The sequence below is a fragment of the Tachypleus tridentatus genome, chromosome 13 (assembly GCF_004210375.1).
Source record: "Tachypleus tridentatus isolate NWPU-2018 chromosome 13, ASM421037v1, whole genome shotgun sequence".
NCBI classification, from domain to species: Eukaryota; Metazoa; Arthropoda; class Merostomata; order Xiphosura; family Limulidae; genus Tachypleus; species Tachypleus tridentatus.
In genome coordinates this window covers 154,804,338-154,829,515 of record NC_134837.1, presented here as the reverse complement: position 1 = coordinate 154,829,515, position 25,178 = coordinate 154,804,338, and the positions used below count along the sequence as shown (strand labels likewise).

The 25,178-nt window shown below is 33.6% G+C and overlaps 1 protein-coding gene across 1 annotated transcript; it reads left to right on the top strand.

Moving 5' to 3' along the window:
* The first annotated feature begins 16,273 nt into the window (after positions 1-16,273).
* On the top strand, positions 16,274-17,323 carry LOC143236342 (zinc finger MYM-type protein 1-like). Its single transcript, XM_076474616.1, has one exon. The coding sequence runs from the start codon at positions 16,274-16,276 to the stop codon at positions 17,321-17,323; it is 1,050 nt and encodes a 349-aa protein (XP_076330731.1).
* Positions 17,324-25,178: the final 7,855 nt, after the last annotated feature.

The following is a 25,178-nucleotide window of genomic DNA, read 5'->3' as shown; positions in this document are numbered from 1 at the left end:
ACATTGTTCTCCACAATTCTGTTAAAAGCTTCAATTTCCATTATAAATTCATTAATTAAACAATTGTGTTATTCTTTCATAGTATCGGAAGAAAAAAACTTTAACTCCAAAAGCATGAAAGATATATTAAGTTTCGGTATTTATAATAATTATATGTTTTTCAATAACCAGGAATTCAAACAAGTAATAGGAGTTTCATTGGACGCTAACTATTCTACTTTTATTGCAAATTTATATAGTTATTTTTATGAGAAAATGTTTATTGAACATTACCTAAATCCAGGCATTTTTGTTTAACTTATAGATATGATTCAATTAGTGTAAAAAATCCTGAGATAAATGATGTTATTAACACTATTTGTACAGTAGAATTGGAAATTGAAAATACGTCAGTATCTAACGTAGAGGCACATTATTTAGATTTAGAAATCAAAATAATTGATAATTATATCAATCTAAAATATTTTAATGAAAATATATATTTCTTTTGAAATATATGGTTTATCTTTTTCAATAGTCGTGTACCCTATTCTTCTGTTATATGCATTTTAACTTCACAATTAGAATTATTTTGTAAAAATTCCATTTTATTATTAATGTTGAATTATTGATGCAAAAATTAATATTTAATGAATTAAATAAAGAACCTCTAAATAAAATTATTAAAAATATTATTTGATGAATATAAGAATGTGTTATATAAATATAAAGAAGTAAGGTTTAAGGAAATTTCACTGAAACTTTCTCATAAGTATTTTTCCGTCGCGCCAAACGTGCTCGCCCTTTCAGCCGTGGAGGCCTTATAATGTGACGGTCAATTCCACTATTCGTTGGTAAAAGAGAAGCCCAATATGGCTGTGGGTGGTGATGACCAGCTGTCTTCTCTCTAGTATTACACTGCTAAATCAGGGACGGCTAGCACAGATAGCCCTCGAGTAGCTTTGTGCGAAATTCAAAAAACAAACAAACATGAGTATTTTTAGTTATTAACAAGGTCATTTAAACAACTTCGACCTACTTTTATGCGAATGAACACACTGTCACCTACAAATGCTTGTTTAGTGTGTGTTTTTCTTATAGCAAAATTACATCAGGCTATTTGCTGAGCTCACCGAGGAGAAACGAACCGCTGATTTTAATCTTGTAAATGCACAGACTTACCGCAGTACTAGCGGTGGCGCTCCATTATAGTATGAAAATTGGTAGTTACAGTAGATGGAAGCCCGTCATGGCAAGTGTGCTGAGGCGTTCGACTCGTAATCCGAGGGTCGGGGGTTCGAATCCCGGTAGCACCAAACATGCTCGCCCTCCCAGCCGTGGGGGCGTTATAATGTTATGGTCAATCCCACTATTCGTTGGTAAAAAGAGTAGCCCAAGAGTTGACGGTAGATGGTGATGACTAGCTGCCTTCCCTCTAGTCTTACACTGCTAAATTACGTACGGCTAGCACAGATAGCCCTCGAGTAGCTTTGTGCGAAATCCAAAACAAACAAACAATACAGTGGATGGTGGTTCAGAGTTATATTAGTTATTTTGAATAACTGGTTGTGTTCCTTCACTCTTGTATTATTTGTCTCCTAGGCTACTAATTAGTTCCTTACCTTCATATCTGGGGCTGGATGCCAATTTCAGGAGGTAAGTTTACCTTACTTACCCCCAAGTGGTGATATGTTATTATTTTGATTTCTTCTTCTTTACTTTGGAGAGCAGTCACTTTCCCACAATTGTTTGCTGGTGGTAAAGGGTGATATAGATGTGGGACGTTATGTGCTCGAACACCCACATCTCGCTCTCTCAATTTCAATTGATTTTGATTATTTTATTGCTCTTGAATTTCTTCATCTGAGACTGGCGAGTGGAGGTTAAAACTGACAGTCAGTGTTTCCAACCACAATGTGGTTTCTACGTCATCAGTCAGTGTTTCCAACCACAATGTAGGTTCTACGTCATCAGTCACCTTCAAAATCTAGAGTACAGTTTATATATCACATTATAGCCTGTATCCTGGGGATCCTTTTAATTGGTGCAGAGTCTTTGATTTTTGTTCGGATTTATTTTTGTGTTTATTACAAATATATGTTATACAATATATTAATTATAGAAATGTAAACTAATTTGTTATCGATAAGTGCTATACCTATAAAACGTTATAAATGCAAAACTATGCCATGCAAATTAAATGTAGAACTGTTTGTTTATTTTTGTTTAAAGTTAGCTACACAAATACACAATGGGCTATCTGTGGCTGCCCATCACGCTTACCTAAACTTATTTTCTAGCATTATAAGTCCACAGAAATACAGAAGTGAAAGCCATTGAGTCATTGTTTAAGTGACACATATTAACATATACCTGCATAAAACATAGTGGAGTTGTATATAGGTAAAAAAAATAACGTATTTAAAAATGTAAAATATGCCATATATCTGAAGTCTTATTTTACGATAGAGTAAAACTACATTTACTAAAATCATAGTATGTTGTTGTTTTCAAACAGAAGATACTTTTAAAGTGACTCTAAAAGCGAAAACTATAAATCTAGTGTTATAATATGAAAAGATCAATGTTGACACTTCGTCTTGTGGTGATGGCATCACTTCTAGCAGCTCGCCCTCTGACATTAGTGACATCATCATATTATGCTGCCTGATAACATCCTCGTTTTTGGAAAAACATGGGTTTTCATACTAAGTATTTAAAAAAAAAAATTGATATTAAATTTGGTTATTACTCCAACTTATATATTAATTAATTTAATTTTGCACATCACATATATCTCCATCAGTTGATTAATTTATTAATATTTAATTAAATAAAGTATTACTTAGATATTAATTAAGAATTTGCACTTCACCATATATTAATCACATTATTAATTAATCTTTAATCAATAAATCTCCCCTAGTAACACCTCAACCACCCTCCCTCCTGGTATTGTCCTTTGGCAGATAGTACATGGCCAGCAAGATTTGCTCACATCTCTGATGATTCCTGGGCAAAGGCAATAACTAGTGGATCTATCTGCTATCTTCTTTGCTCTTAGGTGTCCTTGCACAGTCAACTCGTGAATTTGTTTGATCAGTTGAGTCCTGTATTCTGTTGTTATGATTTGCTACACTTCCCCAGTATAATTTCTCTGTTTGATTGATTTGGTACAGCAATTCCTTCTAATTCTCTGCTCTATAAGTGCTTTACCCCTTTGTCTTCTGCTCGATTTTTTCCCATATATTGTCACAAAGGTTGTGCAGTGAAAAATGTTTCTTTTACGCTTCCTTCAATTCCTGCAAACCTACATTCGTGATATCACCTTTTGACCTTTGTAAGATCTTCGTGTTATGTTTGCTCTTATTTTCTTGAGTTCTATTGGTGACTGCCAATGCTTCTTCGTTTATATATGTATGTTTTTCATACATATAGTCTTTGATAGGTCTGATATAGCACTCCCTTTTGTTTCTCTATTCTGTTGGTACCGTCTCCTTTGTCTTCTGTTAAATTTTTTCCCTGGCATTGTCCCAAAGTTTCTGCAATGGAGGGACTTTCTTTTATGATTCCTTCAGTTCCTACAAACCTACATTCGGGATGTCCCCTTTTTGACACTTGTAAGGTCTTGATGTCTTTCTTGCTCTTCTTTTCTTGACCACTAGTGGTGACCACCAATTGTTCATCAATTTTCTTTCGATCTGGTATCTGAGTTTCTACTAGCTGGTATGTTTTAAACAATTTCGTAAAATATGGATGTTTTATACTGTTGTCTCCAGGTCTCCCATATAATATAGTCCATTTATCTTTATTTTCTTAGGGGACACTTTCTCATTGTCCCATCAATAAGTACACACACATACTCACGTGTGTAGTTTGCCTCTCATTTGGTCATAATATAGTAGACTGGTTCTCACTACTGCAAACAATTTCTTGTAGGCACTTCACTCTTTTGTCCCCAACATATTCTTCACTCACTGGCTTGTGATTTCTTGGTACTTCTGAATATTTGTAACATGCTCCAATCACTATTGGCACTGTTGATCCATTTGTTAACTTAAGTCGATTGTTAGTCGTGTACTGATTAACCATGGAAATGGAACTTCCTTCTCATAGTAAATCTGGCGTCTTTTATTGATTCTGTTTCTTTTGGCAGCAGCATCTATGTTGACAGTCAAACTTTTCTAGTTTCTTAACAACACCATCGAAAGAAGTTGTTATAGCAGCTTTATACTAAGATTTCTGCTGTTGCTTGTTAGTAATGGACTTCCATTCTTTCGCAACTTTACATATTTTATAACAAATATAACATTTCTTTACCCATTTGTCTGTTATACCCCATGTAACCTTTGGTAGACTCCTGTTTCTAGTCAAATACCAGTTTTTTGTTTTAAATAATAATCTCTTCAAAATGAGACAAACGTATGTACAAAAAATTATTTACACCATGAAATATCCCAGTTGTATCCAAAACTCTAAATAATTAATCTTTATTTTCAAATATCCACTTAGGCGGATTCAATTACTTTAGAATATAATTGACAATATAAACTATTTTTCTCACAGTACTTACTTTTACTCACAGTATTATTAGTACTCCGTCGCGCCAAACATGCTCGCCTTTTCAGTCGTGGGGGCGTTATAATGTACGGTCAATCCCACTATTCGTTGGTAAAGGAGTAGCCCAAGAATTGGCGGTGGGTGGTGATGACCAGCTTAGCTGCCTTCCCTCTAGTCTTACACTACTAAATTAGGGACGGCTAGCACAAAGCTATTCGAGGGCTATCAAAAAACCATAGCAAGAGTGTTGAAAGTGATTATTTAAGTTTGATTGTATAACGTGGTAAGTTTGTTTGTTTGCCATGTTATACAACCAAACTTAAATAATCACTTTCAACACTCTTGCTATGATTTTTTTTTAAATCATTAAATATTAACTCACCAAATAAATTGAATAATAACTCTTAAACTAAACAGTTTTGTATATATCCAAAAAATATTAATAACTAATTTGAAATCATTCTTTCCCCAATTTTTGTGTTGTGTCGACAGTGAAATTATAATTTATAAAGCTTCTGTAATAAATAATCATTTTCTTTGAAACAAACGTGGATTTTTAACGCGATAAAACAGGCAATTTTTAAATACTCTATAACTTTTTATTTTCTATTTACATAGATTTTATTTTAAATCTTTTATTGATGTGTAGTTTGTGAAAATTCGGGACAAGGAAACATAAATCGAGCTCCACTCTCTCTTATTAGTGACGAAAATTGTCCGATCATAGAAGTTCTTCTATTGGTGTTTTGCACCTGGTTTTCTAATTCAGTTAAACACAAGTCAAAACCTTCTTGTGGATCTAAATATGTTTCAGGAGCTTACGTTTCTCAATTTTTCTATCTACTCTATTCCTCGGAACACTTTGATTCTGATGATTTCCTTTCGTGAAACAAATCCCGCAGTTCTTTGAAGTAAGGTGGTCTTATTGATTTATATTTCTTAAATTTGTTGTAACGTCTACAATGTGAAGGTACCTTCTTCTTTTCAGTTAATAGAGTTTGTGATATATATGGGTTAATTAGTTGATATTTATGAGGCTGTATTGGTATAAAATATTTTGTATGTGATCCTTCAAGACTCGTGATTTTGTTTGTTATTTTATTTGAGGCATTACTATTTTGGATGTCCTTCTTATTGGTAAAAACATTCGCCTTTGTTTCTTTCTAAAAATAACAAGAATCAGGATAGGTTGACGTTAGTTATCATTTTATAGAAATTACCTCTTGAAAATTAATACAATGAAACTACCGATAACTGGGCTATATAAATTTAGTGGATATCAATTCAAATACGTTTTCGAACAACATTTTAATGAAATATCCAAATTTTGAGCAAGCTAATTGACTCTACAAATTGATTTCTAATAAGTAAAAAGGGAAGGGAATGTTTATCTTATGCATATCGAAATATTTACAACTTTACTTTGGGGAAACACTCTGTAGAAAGTATCATATTTCTCTAGTACTAAACAGAACAAAATGTAAACAATTACTAACAAGCGTTATTAGAAATTCGAGAATTTCAAAAATAATCAAACTAAAAAAGAAACTGAAATAAAAAAACGTTGGTACTAACAACTATACTTTTGAGAATGATAAATTGCGTGATGTATATTTTAATTTAGTTGCTGCAATTATCGAGAATTTCACTCTACGTTTTTTTTTGTTGTTCTTTTTTATCAGAAAACTTCAAAACGGACTATCTGTGTCTGCTCACCAAGAGCATTAATAACAGACTATTAGAGTTATAAGTATTCGGTCGTATTACTGGGCTCCACAAGATGTCCTTAATCTTTGGGTGCCTTTGCATTTAAAATTCCAATATTTTAATATTTGTTTGGAAGCAGTTTAACATCGAGATGGCGCTGCGAAATTCATCAATATCGATTTGAACTAAAGTGCAAGAAGAATACAAACACGATAATAATGATGCTTCATAAAAAGTAAAATTTTAAAGCTTTAAAGATCCATTTTTATACAGACTAGTTAAATCCAGTTTCTGGAGTCCTCCGCAATAAGTTATCGTTTACTTGAACTATATCTAGTTGCCTCAAACTTAACACTGCATCTTACCTCTTATTATAATGGATATGATTTTACCTTTGGATACCTTAACATATGTTCACTAATATAAATCTAACTTTTCACAATGCTCGGGCATGGCCATGTGGTTAAGGCACTCGACTCGTAATCTGAGGATCTCGGGCTCAAATCCCCATCACACCAAACATGCTCGCCCTTTCAGCCGCTATAATGCATCGGTCAATCCCATTTCTCTCTGGTAAAAGAGTAGCCCAAGGTGGTGATTACTATCTGTCTTCCGTCTAATCTTACACTATTGAATTAGGGACAGATAGCCCTCGTGTAGCTTTGCGCGAAATTCAAAATAAACAAACAAACTTGACAAATGCTTGTAGCGTTTTTAAGTAGTTATAGCAATAACTAGAAATCCTAAATTAGCCTAGAATTTAAGGAATGAAAGGTATCGAAAACTATATTGACACAATTATGGACTTCTGTTTAATATAATTTGGTCAAAAATTACACAACAATATCGCAAAAGTCTACTGGAATCTAGAGCAGTAGTACTTAGTATATTCACAATGAAGTACTAGAAGAGTCGAGTGATAGTTTAGACTCCTTCATGTAGCACGTTTCATTCGACGTTATAAAGGGGGGTGGGGGGTAAACAGATGTAATGAGTTTCAAATGGTTTTACTGTATTGAAATATCTACAAGTTCAAAAGTAATTCCTGTATACCGAATCTGAAAATATCCTTTATTTTGTTTTCAACCCATCACGTACAGAATTTTATAAAATGTACTTTATAAATAAATGTATCGTTTCAGTTGAAGTGTGGTTACATTTTATAATGCTTAAAATCGTGACGTGAAAATCTTATCAATCGATCTAAATTTGGTTTGGTTTGAATTTCACGCAAAGCTACACGAGGGCTATCTGTGCTATCCGTCCCGAATTTAGCAGTGTAAAGCAAGAGGGAAGGGAACTAGTCATCACCACCCACCTACAACTTTTGGGCTACCCTTTTACTAACAAATAGTGGGATTGATCGAAACATTATAACGCCCCCATGGCTGAAAGGGTGAGCATGTTAGTGTGACGGGGATTCCAACCCGCTACCCTCAAATTACAAGTCGAGCTCCCTACCCACCAGGCCATGCTGGGCCAGTTATTTATAAATGTTAACCAAGTTAATCTAAAAGTTAATATAAACTTACTTCGAAAATGTTAGAATTTGTATTTTGATGAAACTAACTATCTATAAACCAATTTCTCGAGAGTCTAGATATCATAAACTAATCGCATTCAATCAATTTAAAATTGTAAAGACGAGATATTTGATTTCGATGTATCTCTGTGAAAGGAATATATCATTGTTATGGTGCTTTAAGAAAACGAAATATTTCCATGAATAATGGAATAATGGTATAAGGTTTGTCAAAATAAGAACTCTTCTGGGCAAGATTAAAGAAAGAAAATTGTTTGTCTTTTGTACTGTCCCTAAAAAACATTCACTAATTATGAAAAACCTAAAAACTAATGAAAGAAGACTTACTACATAATTTGATCTCCGTGCAACCCTGGCTCATATTTTGAAGTATTTAGTAAACAATGACGGAACTTTATGAGAAACTGTTTCTTCCGAAAAAGGCATCAGCTTATTTGAAGAAATCCCAATCAACCGCACGTGTACTGATGTTTTCATTAATCTCATTGGTGCGAACCAAAGAAACATTTCTCTACAAGAACACATTACTGCTTCAGCTTCCAATACTTTCATACTTTAAATCGGTGGTTGAAACACTATTCAGATAAATTCGTTAAACTATAATTTAAATAGACTGCATGTGCTTGTTTTTCCACAAATAATTACATGTTCAACGATTATGTTTGGTTTGAATTTCGCACAAAGCTACTCGAGGGCTATCTGAGCTAGCCGTCCCTAATTTTGTAGTGTAAAAATAGAGGAAAGGGAGCTAGTCATCACCATCCACCGCCAACTCTTGGGCTATTCTTATACCAATAAATAGTGGGATTAACCGTAAAATTATAACGCCCTCCACTACTGAAAGGGTGAGCAAGTTTCGGTGTGACAAGGATTCGAATCCGCGACCGTCAGATTACAAGTTGAGTGCCCTAACCACTTGGCCAACACACAAACCTAGGCATACCCTATTTGCTCAAGTTGTTTCTAATTTTGCAGTGACAAACTGGAGGGAAGGCAGTTATTAGTCAACACCATTCTCATGTATACGTACTCTTATCGGTCAGTTACACGTCTGTCATTATTATAATTCACCCACGGCTCTAAAGTACAGTACAACATTTACAGAAAACTACTCTTGTCGAACCGAACAGTAAGGGATTTGGCAGTCAATTGTTTATGTCTTTCTGTCCTTGTATTTTGTATTTCACCAATTTAAAATAACTATATGTGTTTACAATTGTGAGCTGTGATTAAAACATTGAGACATAAATGTATATTTTAACACTCCTTATTGTTATACACCTGAATACAATAAATATGATACGTGAATACGATTTTTATTGCTGTTGGCTGAATCGACCACGTTAAAAAGACATATAATGTGGTGTATCAGTATTTTACCGAGATATAGAATACTGGAAAAAATTAAATGTTTTAGGATAGGTTTGTCAATACAGATTACTGGAAAAGTTTCACATTAGTTAACAGATACAGCGATACGGAATTTATTTATTTATTTTGATTTCAACTCATTTGCTTTTGCCTTTCCTACCATTTGTACTAAAAAGGAATTGTTGATCGAACAAAACCAAACCACGCAACCATATGATTAAACCAGGCCGTTTTATTGGTATAACTTTAATTATGCTTCTATTATTTTATACATCAAAACGCCATCCTACGCCTCTGATATGTCTGTTATGCCTACAATAATAAAAGAGCCCGTCTGTGTAAGTAACAACTATACGAGTATATATATATTAGGGTGCGTCAGCGGATAAAGGATAAAAATTAAAATGTCCCATTTTTTTGCTCAGTTGCTCAGTTGTGCTACTGCATGAGAAAAGAACATAGACAAAGTTTCATTTCAATCGCGAAGTATTTAGGGGTCGCGCATCCCTCGCAAAGTTCACTATTTTCTTTAAATTTACCCTACATTACATTGTTAATGGTAATTAAATTATTTAAATAAATTATTTAATATTTATTGATTATACAATTAGCAAAAACATAAAAACTTGAAAGAAAAATTTATTTCATTGAAGTTTTATCTTGCCTGCCCCCTTCGCATTATGTTCGCCGATGTTCTTTTGCCACCTGAATCATATACTGAAATTGATCTTCGTTCTTGGTGCGGCCCTTTGCCGTAAACTGTTGAATTAAAGCTACTCCTCTTTCAGCTGCGTCATTTGTCACAAAAAGTTTCTTTACTCTGTCCTTTCCTTGTTTGTACTCTTCGGAGGCGCTCCACACTTTCGGTGGTAATGATAAAAATGCGCTACTAATATCCAGATGGTAGAAAATTTTCTTATTTGCCGAGGTAAAAAAATCTGGAAGTTTTCTGGAAACAGCATTGCTTGCAGCATCAACTGTTAAACGTGGAGTTGGCCTAGGAGATCCTTTCACGGTATTCATATTTGAGACCATCTTGAGCTTGTCGCTATTCGTTACACCATCATCAAAGAGCGCAAGACCAACTGCAACCTCAGATAAATACCATAAATGCCGATTAATTGCCTTTGTACCAACTTCCTTAATCATATGATTTTCATGCAATGCAAGTTCCTTGAGTAGTGTAAGGTCCCTTCAAGCTGCCACGAAAGCATTTTTAGCTGTAAACCATGAGAGCAAGTAATGTTTAGTTATAAAGACACACAAATCGCTAAGTTTGCTGCAGAAATGTGCGTCAAATGAAACACGAAATGAAGCAGGCCGTGGTTGCAGTCTACCAAACTCCTCTTGGAACATCCAAATTTTTAGAGAATATATTGCTCGAGCCATCCATCGTGCACGATGTACAGCACCAGAAGTACGGAAAGAAACTGAAGAACGTCCGTGTGGAAGAGATTCAAGAAAAATGACAGCTAATTCCAAGAGCTCTTTATAATCGTCCCGTGGTTGATGAGATTGAAGGAGATTCTGACAAAATTGAATAATATCATCCTTCCAAGGCTGTATTCGGAGTAGCATTGCTTCTACTGCTGTTATGTACTTAGTTTTATTAATTTTAGGCCAACAATCTCTAAAGTTTAAAAACAAAGTAATATCTGGACTTTTTGATGTCTCTGTCACGAGAGTAGAGAATACAGCGCTCAGAAGAATCTCCAAAATGTGATGTCTGCAGGCAAGGTGCAAGAGCTCACGTTCAAGTAACATTTCAATCCTCAGACAGACGCCAGATTTGGATCCTGTATTGGTCGCCGTGGTGTCAAAGCAAAGCGATTTAATTCTGATCCGATCTCAGAAGCTACTGAATTTGCATCCCCACTATCAATCTTGGGCAGTGAAAGAATCTTCTCTGCACCTTCACCTGAAACTAAAATTGCCAAAGGTTCGATCTTCTCTCTGCCAACCAAGTCAGGCATCAGCTTACCATCCCAATGTAATGTCAAAGGAACGTTTGGAGAAAAACTCCTTCAATTCAGCTGCTAGAAGAGTACGGTTAGTAATTCGTTTCCTCCTTATGGAACTTGGGCTAATGGCAAGATCCTCGATATTATGTCCAATATGAGCTGCAAAAGGAAGCAAAATTTGCGCGGCTTTTCGGTCACTGATCTGGGTTCCGTCTAAAGCCGAAGCTAGCTTTTCACTAATGCCAACTTTTCGTTTGGTTCCGGAAGCACGTTGTTATTTTGTGCGCATTGCGCAACCCCTAAATATTAATGTATTGGATTGATTTTTTTCATTGAATGGAATCAAATTATAAGCGAGCGACTGAGTGTCACAACTTTTTGTTTTTTGATGCACCCTAATATATATATATGTGTGTGTGTGTATATATATATATATATAGTTCCAAGATGAAAGAACTTAGAGACTTGAAAAGAATGAATATTTGCTGTAGAATTGTTATCAATGCTATAAGTGTAGCTACCAGTCACATGTTTTCCTACTGAAAGTTGCATGATTCATGTGTAGATATACTAATGAAAACTCGTGTTGGTTAACAATGAGACACAATTCTCCAATACACACTACTGGTACCAATCGCACGATAAGTATTCGGACTTACAATACTATAGTAAGGCGTTCGATTCTCCTCGGATCACATAAAAGTCAGATAAATATGACTTTGTTCTACTAAAACATTCACACAACCGTAAAACATATATAAAATCAAATTCTTAAAATATCCTTTTTTCTTTTTGTAATAACACAACATACATATTAAGATGACTAATGTTTCTGTGTCTACACTTCGTTCTCTACAAGTGTTTAGAAATATTTTAAAAATATGATACTTAACGGATTTTCTTTTTTTACCATTAGAGTAAAATTATTTAATTACGATAATTTAAAATAATAATTGTTTCATACCGGAAACTTTTATATATTTTAAAGTTTCGCCAGACAGATGGTTTTTGTTTGCTTACACATTAACAAGCTCAGCACAGTTAATGTTTTGTTTGGTAGATCTAAGAAGGTGTTGTATCAATAAATCTGACATCTTTACAGATATTTTAGGGGAACAATTTGTTTATATTTAGGTGCGTATCATATGTATACATTTGTCAGAGTTTAAGTTTTTGTTTATCGGGTTTAGCTCAATATAAAAATTTTCAAAGCCATTTTGTATTACATGTTATATGAAAATGCTTTTGGAACTTCCCCGAGTTTGTTGGCCATGTCGCTACATCAGGTAATGCTTTTCCTAATGACCGTGAAACTTAACAACAGCCCCATAGCATAATTATCATTGTAAAAGGCATAGGCTTAAGACTATCTTTTTCAAATAACACCACACATCCCTGTGTTATTTCCATAATCCATTATCCTTCGAATGATAATGGTTTTAAGCAGTATTTTCAACAATCGAATCAAACAGAAATTCAAAGATGCTTTGTGTCTAGCAACATAACCCTACATTTTCGCATGGAATAACATAGGTACGTGTATTTTTCAGATGCTTGAAGCATGTTAAGGTTGGACAGGAGATATAACTGGAAGCCTCATCTTGATAAACTCGCACACTATTGATCTCATTTCCAGACAGAGACCCTACTTGATTGTGTTGCCGACTATTGCCTACTTTACATGGACGGAATTTGCTACTGATTCTGTATTTGTCTGTTCTCGCTTTTTATAAAACGTCAATACTTGCTACAAATCTCTTTCTGGATGGTCCTGGTCTCCCAAATTAATGAATATGACATGATGCTTTCTTGTAATGTTATTTTCAGTTGTTGTATGTTCTGACAATAGTTTATCTACATTTAAATTAATTTTTGTGATTGTTTTAGTCTTCTTCATTTTTTCAAATTATTCATTCTAATTGTTAAGTAAGCCTTATTTTTATTAAATGAGCCCATGTGTGTGTTAAATCTTTATTAACATTACAAAATGAAATCTAATTTATTAAATGATGTAACATTAACAATTTTTGAAAACTAGTATTGAAACATCCTGACATCTCTATGCTGTAGTTGAATCTGTAGGGTTGTCATAACTTTTCCTAAACAGTATTGCCAGTGGATTTTTATACTAACTATTAATTTTGATGTGATTTGAGTAATAAGATAAAACCCAAGAACCAGAGTTAGTTTACCACTTCAAGTTTAACTAACACTTTATATTTGTGAGAACTGTCACCAGGAGTTTCTGAATGAGTAGGTTTTATTCCATTGTTAATGTATAGGTATCAAAGAAAGACAATTTTGTATGCCTGTTTATCAAACACTTAGTATAAAATACACTGATTAGGTAACAAATGATTTTGAAAAATAACTTTATTGAACTTATTCAACAATACACGTGTTGTATAGTTGTATATACTATTCTTCTTCAATTATACATGTAGTAAAATCCCAAACCTAACAGTGAAACAGCTTACTTAAAAGCTCTACAACCACAATGTTCTATATTACCTTACCTTCAGATGCTGATATTAAATCTAATATAGCTTCCTCTCTTGTAGATTCTGTGATCAGTTTGTGTATAAAAGAAGCTTGAACAATTTTTGAAAACCTCTCCCTTATTCTCAGACTCAAAATTTTTCCAATCAATATCCCTGAAATTAAAATTTCCCATAATACAACATTTCTTTCAGCTACCAATCTAATCTCATTATACAGTTTTTCATTCACTTTCAATTTTTGACTTTGTGATCTATAAGAAATCCCATTAACACTAACCCAAACTGACTCAACCTTACTGCTATTTTTGCTCTGACTCAGTAGGATGAAACTCACTCCTCACATTTAAAGCTATTCCTTCCTCTTTTTCAGTACTCTATCTCTTGTAAACAGTTTGTAGACTGGTATTTCAAAAAAATTCTCTCATAAAAATTGTTAATATCCAACTGTGTCTCAGTGATACCCATGCCATCAAAATTCTCAGTTTTCAGAACTGCTCTTAACTCATCAATTTCATTTCTAACACTCCTATCGTTATAATAGGAACAATTAATTATATATTTTAAAATGTACTCATGTTTTCCTGTCAATTATGTTTCCTATTTTATTACCATGATTTTCCTCACCTCTGTCAAGACCTAGTTTAATAAACCTACCACTACACCTGAGTTAATAGACCTTACTTTGTTTAAATGTGTGCCATCAATTAAGAAAAGATTAATTTTTCCATTAAATTATTCACAAATTTAACCAACCTGTTTGCTTATCACTACATATTGATCTAAGCCTGACATTCAGCCCTAATGATCTACTTCTACTTAATTTATCATACTCACAGTTTATTCTTGGCAATATACCTGACAAAGTCAAACTATGAACCCCTTCCTTAAATGTGCTCTTATCAGTATTTGATACTTATCAATAAGCTCCTCAGATCCATTTTTCCATACAACAGTAGGCCCAACATGTGCTACATAATGTGCATTACTACTATTGAATAACATAAACGTATTCTTTCACTATATTTAATCCACATACTACTATAATCTATGTGCCTAACTAGATTCACCTACAACTATAATTTCCCTATATTTTACACTATCATCCCTTATTATCCCATCAGTTTCCCTTACATGCTCCTTATCATCATCAGTAAGTGCTTGGAATCAAGTGTTTATTCTTAAATTCAAGTCCATCTTTGATCCTCAATGCATTATTTTCCAAGATCTTTTCCATATTTACTTTCTTAGCTCCCTAAATGATGAAGGATACCCATTTGTATTTATAGTGTTCTGAATAAAAATTATTTCACTATAAATGGAGATGAAATCCATACAAATTAAGTAGACTGTGAATAAAACTTAATACCAAGTTTAATTTGAAATATTTTCGTAGAAAACTTTCAAAGAGTATGTCTTTCTGTACACAGAGGTGCTAAATTCTTTATCAAGGAAAGAAAGTTTGTTTTGATTTTCAGTGTCACAGGAGAATTTTGGATAAAGATGTTAAAAGATTTAAGTGTTTGGTGAATTTGTTAGTAATGTTCATGGTTATGGAATAGTAAGAATGTGTATTTCTACATACATTTTGTAGGGTGGGCGATGTAATGTCAGAATGACTTTTCAGCTAGATGTGTTCATAATGACAAATATTAGCTATAAAGGGCCCTAGTGGTGAACCCATCACAACACCAACTATCTGGTCATACAACTGACTATTAAAGACAAACTGGTTTTATTTTAAAGCTAAGTTTAATAGTTCTGCAAATTATTGTTTGTTTAGTGCAACTCTTAGTCTACCTTACTGGGAAAACAGTATCATTTTTTCTAAAGGTGTGTTTGTTTTGAATTTTGCGCAAAGCTACACAAGGGTTCTTTGCCCTAGCTGCCTCTAATTTAGCAGCGTAAGACTAGAGGAAAGACAGCTAGTCATCACCACCAACTCCCAACTCTTGGGGTACTCTTGACCATCACATTATAACTCACTCACGGCTGAAAGGGCAAGCATGTTTGGTGTGATTGGGATTCAAACCTGTGACTCTCAGATTATGAGTTGAGTGCTTTAACCACCTGGCATGCCAGGCTTTTCTAAAGGAATGTTAGTAAAAAGAGATTCAGTGTCCATACCAGTCGCGTATATTCTGGGTGTGCTAGTTGTGCGCCGCACAGCCAACAAAATTAAATACGTATCGAAAGAGTACATCAAAAGGTAAGTATACTTTCTTGAATTTTTTAGAAAATCAAGTATAACATTACAGTCTTATGTTTTATTATAGCCCTCATATCGCACTTTCTCTTCTAAATAAAGATTATTCTGCTAATTTTGAGAAAAAAAATATACATCGCAAGCGTGCTGTAGGAACGCTGAAAACCTTGATGGGCGGAGTCTTGCAGCTGCGCTGCGCCTCTCCCCGTAGCCGATACAAAGAATGAAGGGAGATGATTGGTCGAAAAACGGATCAGAGTGTGCTACTCGTCGAGCGCACCGCGTACCGTCTGTCGTTCTCTGTCCTATTTCTTGGATTCTCTTCAGCCTTCGTCCTTTATTCTCGTTGTCTCGCTGATAACGGAATGAAGTCTGGAAGGAAGGTTCCTTCCTTTTTTCTGCCTATTGTGGAACGGTATAAACTTTTTAAAAATTAACCGTTATCAATATGGAAAATGATATTAATGAGTTGTTACGTTCTCCATTTTCCACAAAAAATTATGCGGACAAAATAAGAATTGTTCAAGCAGGCAAGCCTAGGCCGTCTCTTCCAAGTCTGGTATCTACGCACACAGATAAGAAAAATGAATATGTTCGACACTTTTCAGAGTCTCAATATGATACCATTGAATGGCTAACAGGATGTATAATTCGATCCAAGCTCTTTTGTTGGCCGTGTTTGTTATTTTCAACGGAGAAGCGGGTGTGGAATCAGCAGGGTTATACCGACTTAAATCATTTAACCGTAGCACTTCAGAAACATGAAAAGTCTCGTGCACATGTCCAGTCTTCCTTGTCGCTTAAAATGTTTGGCAAGCAACGCATAGAGACATTAGTTGACACTCAGCGGAAGGCTGAGATATCTCGTCACAATGAGCAAGTGAAAAAGAATAGGGAAATATTGAAAAGATTAATTGATGCAGTGTGCTATCTTGCCAAACAAGAGCTTCCTTTTCGAGGTCATGATGAATCGAATACTTCAGCTGATAAGGGAAACTATAAGGAGTTTCTCAATACCCTTAGAGATTATGACACGTGCTTGGATAGTCATTTGAATACTGCTACAATTTTTCAAGGAACATCGCCAACTGTTCAAAATGACTTAATTCAGGCTTTGTCTAATGTTTTAAAAAAGCATATCAAAAAGGAAATTGACAGCGCAAGATTTGTTGCAATCATTCTCGATGAGACTTCAGATGTGCTGTCCAAGTCACAATTATCAACAGTGTTGCGGTTTGTTTGTAATGGAAAAGTTTTCGAAAGGTTCATTGGTTTCTCTAATGTCAGCGAGGATAGAACTACTGACGGTCTTTTTAGTCATGTTGTTAATATCGCCAAGGAATTTGAGATAGAAAATAAATTGGTCGGGCAGACGTATGATGGCGCGAGTGTAATGAGTGGTCACATGAATGGATTGCAAGAAAAAGTGTTGGATAAGTATCCCTTGGCGATTTTTACTTATTGCTATGCGCATGTTTTGAACCTGGTCTTGCAGTAAGGTCTTTTCAGCATTAAGGAATGCAGAATTTTTTTCCAAACCTTGAGTGGATTATCGGCATTTTTTTCCAAGTCTTCTAAAAGATTACAGGCTCTGCATGAATATGTAGGCAGAAAATTGCCTTCTGTTGCACCCACGAAATGGAACTTTACCTCTCGTTTGACAAATACTGTACAACAAAATAGAGTTCATTTAACTGAATCCTTTACAAACGTTATTGAAAATCCTGAAAATTGGGATACTGATGCTACTCTCAAATCGCGCGGGTTTCTGAATTTTTTGGAAGAATTTCAAACAAAGCTGCTTCTTGAGATATTTTCCAATATGTTTTCTTACACTGATACTCTCTACAACATTCTGCAGAGCAAGTTCTATGACGTAATGTATTGTTGCGGTAAAGTCCAAGAGGTCTGAAGGCAAATACAGTATGACAGAAATAACAAATTTGATGATTTTTGGAAGGCAGCTTCGTCTAATGAAACCAGAAGCACGGAACCTGCATGCAAAAGATCGAAAGGATGCATGTCTGAGAAAGATTATTATCTTCAGCCATACCACAAAATTGCTGATAACACTGTATCGCAAATAGAGTCAAGATTTTCTTCCCTTTCAAAGTTTGACTTTCTTAACCTTCTTTAGCACAAAAACTACGAACAATATAAAATCGTATTCCCAGCTAACTTGCTTGAGGCATTACAGCGCCGGTATGGGTTAATGTTTGCTTACGTCCGCCTCAAAAATGAGCTCGCCGTTCTATACTCCAGCCCTGAGTTCTCAAAGCTGCAAATTTTTGAATTGGTTGAATTCATTGTCCAAAATGATCTTGCAAATCCCTTCAAAGAGGTTTTCAAAATGGTAGAGCTGGTATTAACTATACCAAGCAACACGGCTTCAGCTGAGCGTTCTTTCTCTTCTTTTAAAAGAATCCACACTTGCTATCGCGCCACACAGGGCCAGGAAAGGATGTCAAGCCTATGTTTGTTGTCAATCGAAAAAAATCTCTTGGCAGAACTGAGACAAGAGAGAAGCTTCTACGATGATATCATTGATCAACTTGTTTCACAGACAAGAAGAATTGAGCTGATATATAAATGAATTAAAGTTTTCTTTCCTTTTATGCTTTGCATTACCTTAGTGCATTGTGAGGTTTATAATGGCACTGGGTTTTTTTTTGCTACACTTTTCCAAATGTCTATAGAATTAAGTTAATTTTAAATGAGCTAGAAAAAAAATTACGTTTTTTGCTTATATTTGTATGGATGCAAATTTTCATGTTCAATGTGAAACTTTTGCTTACTACAATGTACCTTAGGTAGCAGCCCAAGCCCACCCAACTACAAAACTCACGGTACGCCACTGGTCCATACTTGTCATAATACATTGGACAGTGTCCAGAAGTTAAGACATTGGACAAGCAAAATAAAAAGAATATTTGAGAATACATGCATTAATCATTAGAAGGTTTAAATTAGAAATTTAGCAAGTTTCTCAGTATTGGAAAGGATTGATGTGAGTGGGTAACTGAGTTTGTGAAGGCCATATTTAACATTGAAAGTATTATCAGATATTTTTCTTCTTCTTAAATTTCTAAGTATACATTACAGTTTTACACCTTGAATGTTTAATTACATTTTTATTTAAATACTTAAAACTTATTCATGTCTTGTATAATTTGTCTCATTTTGGCAATGTAATCCTGTTTGTTTATAAATACAAATCGAGCACTCTTATCAGGCCAAGTAACTATGATATCCTTATCACTAACTAGTTCTTTTAGAGCTAAGAATTCTCCTCTTGACAAAGAACAGAGTGTCCTGTGACAGTTAAACTTGTAGACAGATGATAAAGCAATGTCTTTTTTTATTCTAGTTTCAATAACATTACCAACATAAAAAATGCTTGTACCTTTTTAAGGCAAGGTAGGATTTTAATGTTTCATAGGTTGTTTAGAGCAGAAGTTAAAATGTCTAACTGGATTTTGCAGTTTTCATGAAGTAAAACATCACTAAAGTTAGAAATCAGGACAAATAGATGAAGATAATTTATAAAGTTTTGTGTATTGTATGTATTTATAACTGGTTAAAATTTTATACTTCAGAGTGTTGATACCATAATGATAGGTGTTGAAGTTAATCCAGTTGTTTGTACCACGTTTTAGAAAGTATGTTTTTAAACATGTGAATTAATTCTTATACACTACTTCCTAACATACTTTGAATACAGGTTATAGTTTTTATAATTCAATTCTTACAGCTGTTTGTTTCGATTTGTTTCTTACAAGTTCATTGATGTAAGTTTTTGTATCAGTGTTCAAAAGAAAATCTCTTGTTGTAATATTTTTAAACATAAATGTCTGTACACTTTATTTTGTCATATCAGTTTACTAGAGAAAGACACAAGAATAAGTATGATAATAAACAACATGTGTTATTAAAGTCACAATTTGATCTCATGCCCAGGAAAAGGAGAAACTAAGTAGTGTTGATCTCTTCAAAAGTAACACATATAACTGTTGTCACAGGATCTGAATATCTTGATTCAGTTTGGTTTATAGTGTGAACACATATAACTGTGTTGTCACAGGATTTGAATACCTTGATTTAGTTTGGATGCTGATTATAGTGTGAACACATATAACTGTGTTGTCACAGGATCTGAATACCTTGTTTCAGTTTGGTTTATAGTGTGAGTTAGCTTTATGTTTTACTTATTGTTTGTGGCTAACATCCTTAATTTAATAATTTGCATCTACTGGGGTGCCTGAAAACGCCAGGTGGAAGACTTGACTACATGGTCAACAATGGCCAATACAAAATACTTTATTATATAGTGGAAATTTCTCTTTCTTCATATTTGGAAACTATTGTTACAATTTTACACATGTAACATTTAGAAAGTTAACAGATATTACACTGTCATTGTAAAAATAGAACATTACTATAGCTAGTGTAGTAAAGTTAAAATCATATTAACACAATAATACTATGTAAAGAGGCTTTTCAATTTCACCTTCAAATGACAAAAATAGAAGTGCTAGTGTGAAAGGAAGTGAGATAAAAGACGGTAAAGAAGTATCAGTACACTCTAAGATAAATAATTCCAGATATAGGGAAATGCTGGTATATCAATATACTGTTCACAATATAGCAGTATACTGACAAATATTAACTAGTTCATTTCAATCACTAATATAGCAGCATACTAACTGGCTCATTTCAATCACTAATATAGCAGCATACTGACAAATATTGACTAGCTCATTTCAATCACTAATATAGCATCATACTGACAAATATTGACTAGCTCATTTCAATCACTAATATAGCAGCATACTGACTGGCTCATTTCAATCACTAATATAGCAGCATATTGACAAATATTAACTAGTTCATTTCAATCACTAATATAGCAGCATACTGACAAATACTGACTGGCTCATTTCAATCACTAATATAGCAGCATACTGACTGGCTCATTTCAATCACTAATATAGCAGCATATTGACAAATATTAACTAGTTCATTTCAATCACTAATATAGCAGCATACTGACAAATACTGACTGGCTCATTTCAATCACTAATATTGCAGCATACTAACTGGATCATTTCAATCTCTAATATAGCAGCATACTGACTGGCTCATTTCAATCACTAATATAGCAGCATACTGACTGGCTCATTTCAATCACTAATATAGCAGCATACTGACAAATATTGACTAGCTCATTTCAATCACTAATATTGCAGCATACTAACTGGATCATTTCAATCTCTAATATAGCAGCATACTGACTGGCTCATTTCAATCACTAATATAGCAGCATACTGACTGGCTCATTTCAATCACTAATATAGCAGCATATTGACAAATATTAACTAGTTCATTTCAATCACTAATATAGCAGCATACTGACTGGCTCATTTCAATCACTAATATTGCAGCATACTAACTGGCTTATTTCAATCACTAATATAGCAGCATACTGACAAATATTGACTAGCTCATTTCAATCACTAATATAGCAGCATACTGACAAATACTGACTGGCTCATTTCAATCACTAATATAGCAGCATGTTGACAAATACTGACTGGCTCATTTCAATCACTAATCTTATGTATACACATTCACTAATGGTTTTCAAACAGTTGAAGATAAAGTCATGATTATTGAAAGTTTTATTTTGTAAAATTAATTAACATTATTTTAACTTTTATGTTGATTTACTTTTACATTGATACTTTTTATGAACATAAAATATTAAGTTTTTACTTAAGTTAAGTAAATGTTTATTTTATAAATAAAATATTTTATTATTCATTTCCCTTGGGTGGATACAAAGTGTCTGAATATAACAGAGTAGTTACAGACTATAGACAAGTATGTGAAACTCAACAAATCAAAAACTTTGAGATTTTCATCAGTGATGTCGAGAAACCCACTTGTTGAGAAATTTATATGCAAAAACGGCTCGTTTGGGTTGAGAAAATATTTTACATAGAAGAGCGATATATATTTGTTTTTGGAAAACAAGTGTTTAAAATTAATCATTTTTTTTAATGCTAGCAGTACCTATAATATTGGAGTTACTTTCATATTTTACAAGATATAAGACATATTTTATTGATTTTATATATTTATGTTTGTGCACTATACATTTATAGTGCAACACTATTTTCTAAGTCTCCTAATGAGGATTGCACAGTAATTTCAAACTTGAATTACAAAATAAAGTGAAAAAAAAAGTATTTGTTCAACAACAAACTACAAGACAAACCAGGTTTTGATACCAGTGGTGGGCAGACCATAGATAGACCATTGTGTAGCTTTGTGGTTATCTACAAATAAACAATAATGGTAGAACTTGTTGTCCAAGACATACACCTTGGTATTCGAAAAGTAAGGCGATATTAATTGGCAACCTCCTATACATAAAGCTTGATTTAAGTCTAAAGAAGCATCCCGTTGGCAAACAAAATATAGTATTTGCTTACTATTGGCTTAATCAATCAATTAAATACTATAAAGCAGGGCTTACTTTTCTTTAGATCTAGTAAATTATACTGATAAGAACATTAGGCTGTAAACTTACTTTAATGTTATTGTATGACTCCATTATGAAAAAGAAAAATATACACAACTTGTTTTAGGCTTACTCTTACTTATAAATGATGTGTTGGATTTTTATGTTCTATCTAGATATATTTTCCAAACACATATCATTTTTTCTGTATAACTATAACTACATAAATTACTAAACATTATACAAAATTACGAGTTATTTAGCCTATGATTTTTATTTACACTAAAAGAACTATGAATGTAGAAATAAAGATCAGTATTAGTTACAAGTCTATCTTGTCACTTAATTACAACCTATCAGTTTCATTAGGGTACCACACACTTTATTCTGGAACTGAATATTAAACATATTTGTCATACCATACATTTTAATATTTGTAGTGTACAATGGAAGGATTTACACATCTTGATTAAAAGGTTAGAGACAAATGACCTTTAAATGCCAAAAACCCCACATTTGTTGATATACTTACTCTGAAGAAGCTTAGCCATCTTTGACAGCAGCAAACTGGTACACAACTTGTAACTAGAAGATATAACTGTTTGCTTTACTTCTTTATATACTTTTCTGTTTTAAAAACAATAAGTTTAAAATCTTATCTGTAAATAGTAGTAATGTATTATTATTATTTTTAATTTCGTGCAGAGCTACTTGAGGGCTATCTGCACTAACATTCCCTAATTTAGCAGTGTAAGACTAGAGGGAAGGTGGCTAGTCATCACTACCCACCACCAACTCTTGAGCTACTCTTTTACCAACAAAGAGTGGGACTGACTGTCACATTACAATGTCCCCACGGCTGAAAGGGCGAGCATGTTTGGTGCGATGGGGATTCGAACCCACAACCCTCAGATTATGAGTCGAACGCCTTAATTTTATAAAACTGTTTGAGTTGTACTAAACATAGATAGTATATTTTATTGCTATTAATCAAAACCCAAGTGCTTTTATATTTACGGACTTACCTCAGTCTTTGAATAGGTGGTTAAATATTGTCTTCAATGAACAACGTTCTATATACTATTTTTTATATTTCAATTGTTTCGATTAATTATTCTATTATATGAATATTATGTGTACTGAACTAGAGGTACTAAAATAAATATATGTCTCTGGTAGATGAATGGCCTTGTTACGAGGAAGCTTTTTCTAAAATAAGGGGAAATATGCAAGTTTTTTTCGACAGGGGGACTAAAGAAACCTTACACAAAATGGTGGCAAATATTTCCCGCAAGAAGTTAGCGTTAACCATTCTGAAAGTGGGAATAGTGTAACTGTCAAAACTGAAGACACATATTAGTTTACATTCAAATAAGTTATTAAATTGTTAAACTAAAAGAAAATATTTTCTGTTTTACATAATGGATATAAAAACAAAACAAAAGACCATAACACTAGTGTGTGTATTTTCTTATAGGAAAGCCACATCTGGTTATCTGCTAAGCCCACTGAGGGGAATCAAATCCCTGATTTTAGGGGTGTAAATCTGTAGACTTACCACTGTACTAATGGGGGTCATAACACTAGTTTACAGCTTAAAATAAATATTACTTCCTTAGCACGAATTATATTGTATTAATAACTACTATTTCTTTTTAGTTAATATAGAATACAGAAAAGTATTGGTCTGTGTGTGATTTTTTGTTCCTGTTCCTCTTGAATTCCTTTAGTACATCTGAAATTAACATGAACAAGGCCTAAAATATTATGCTCTAATGAGCAATTCTGTACACAGAAAGACTTTTCATGGCATATTTGTGAAGAAATATACTTCAGTCATAAAGAGTTAACTTGTGTAAAGCTATTTCAATTGCATGTTTATGAAGGATAAATTAAATAAGTGATAGTATCTTATACAATAATAATGACAACATCAACATTTGTTTTCACCACCAGGAAATATGACCACATAATCTTTCTCCAGCTGTTAGAGCTTCTGGATATAGAACTGTTACTGAATAAGAAGCTGTCAAGTGGAACATTTCAACAGCTAATAAAAACAGTTCCTACATTGTAGATAAATATAACTGAAAATTTGATTTTATCAGTTCAACATGACATGATGTTGGTGTTATTTTGAAGCCACTGTTGTGATTTGTTCTCTGTAACATGAATCACCACACCAAATTCATCACAAATTAACATTAAATGAATATATCAAGAAGATGTGATGAATACTTTAAAATTATAAACATCCATTGCTATTTTTTCAAATTAGAAAACAATGGAGTCTATATCTTACCGCCAATAAAAAATCACTGAGTTTGTTTACTCGTTTTGCTTTTAATTTCACACAAAGCTACAAACGGGCTATCTGTGCAAGCTGTTCCAAATTTAGCAGTGTAAGAACAGAGGGAAGGAACCTAGTCAACACCACACACCATCAGCTCTAAAGCTACCCTCTTACCAATGAAGAGTGGGATTGACAGTCACGTTATGACATCAACACAGGTGAAAGGGTGAGCATGATTGGTGTAACGTGGAGTCAAGCGCTCTAATCACCTGGCCATGTCAAGCCAAACATTTACTAAGATATCGAACTATTTTTGTATTAGCCATAAAAAGACAGAATGCTTAAATGTTTTGTGTGTCACATATAAAAATACTTTAATAAGTGTGGAACAGCAGCAAGTGTTATTGGTTTCAATGCTAAAAACTTGGTTTCGATACCCATGGTGGTATAGCACAAACAACCTATAGACAGCTTTGTGCTTAATTTCAAAAGTTATTTTGTTTGATTTCAAATAACTCTCATCTGATGCTTAGCCAA

Bases quoted from the DNA above. Each gene is read 5' to 3' on its own strand.
- LOC143236342 (XM_076474616.1), top strand. From the start codon at position 16,274: ATGGAAAATGATATTAATGAGTTGTTACGTTCTCCATTTTCCACAAAA.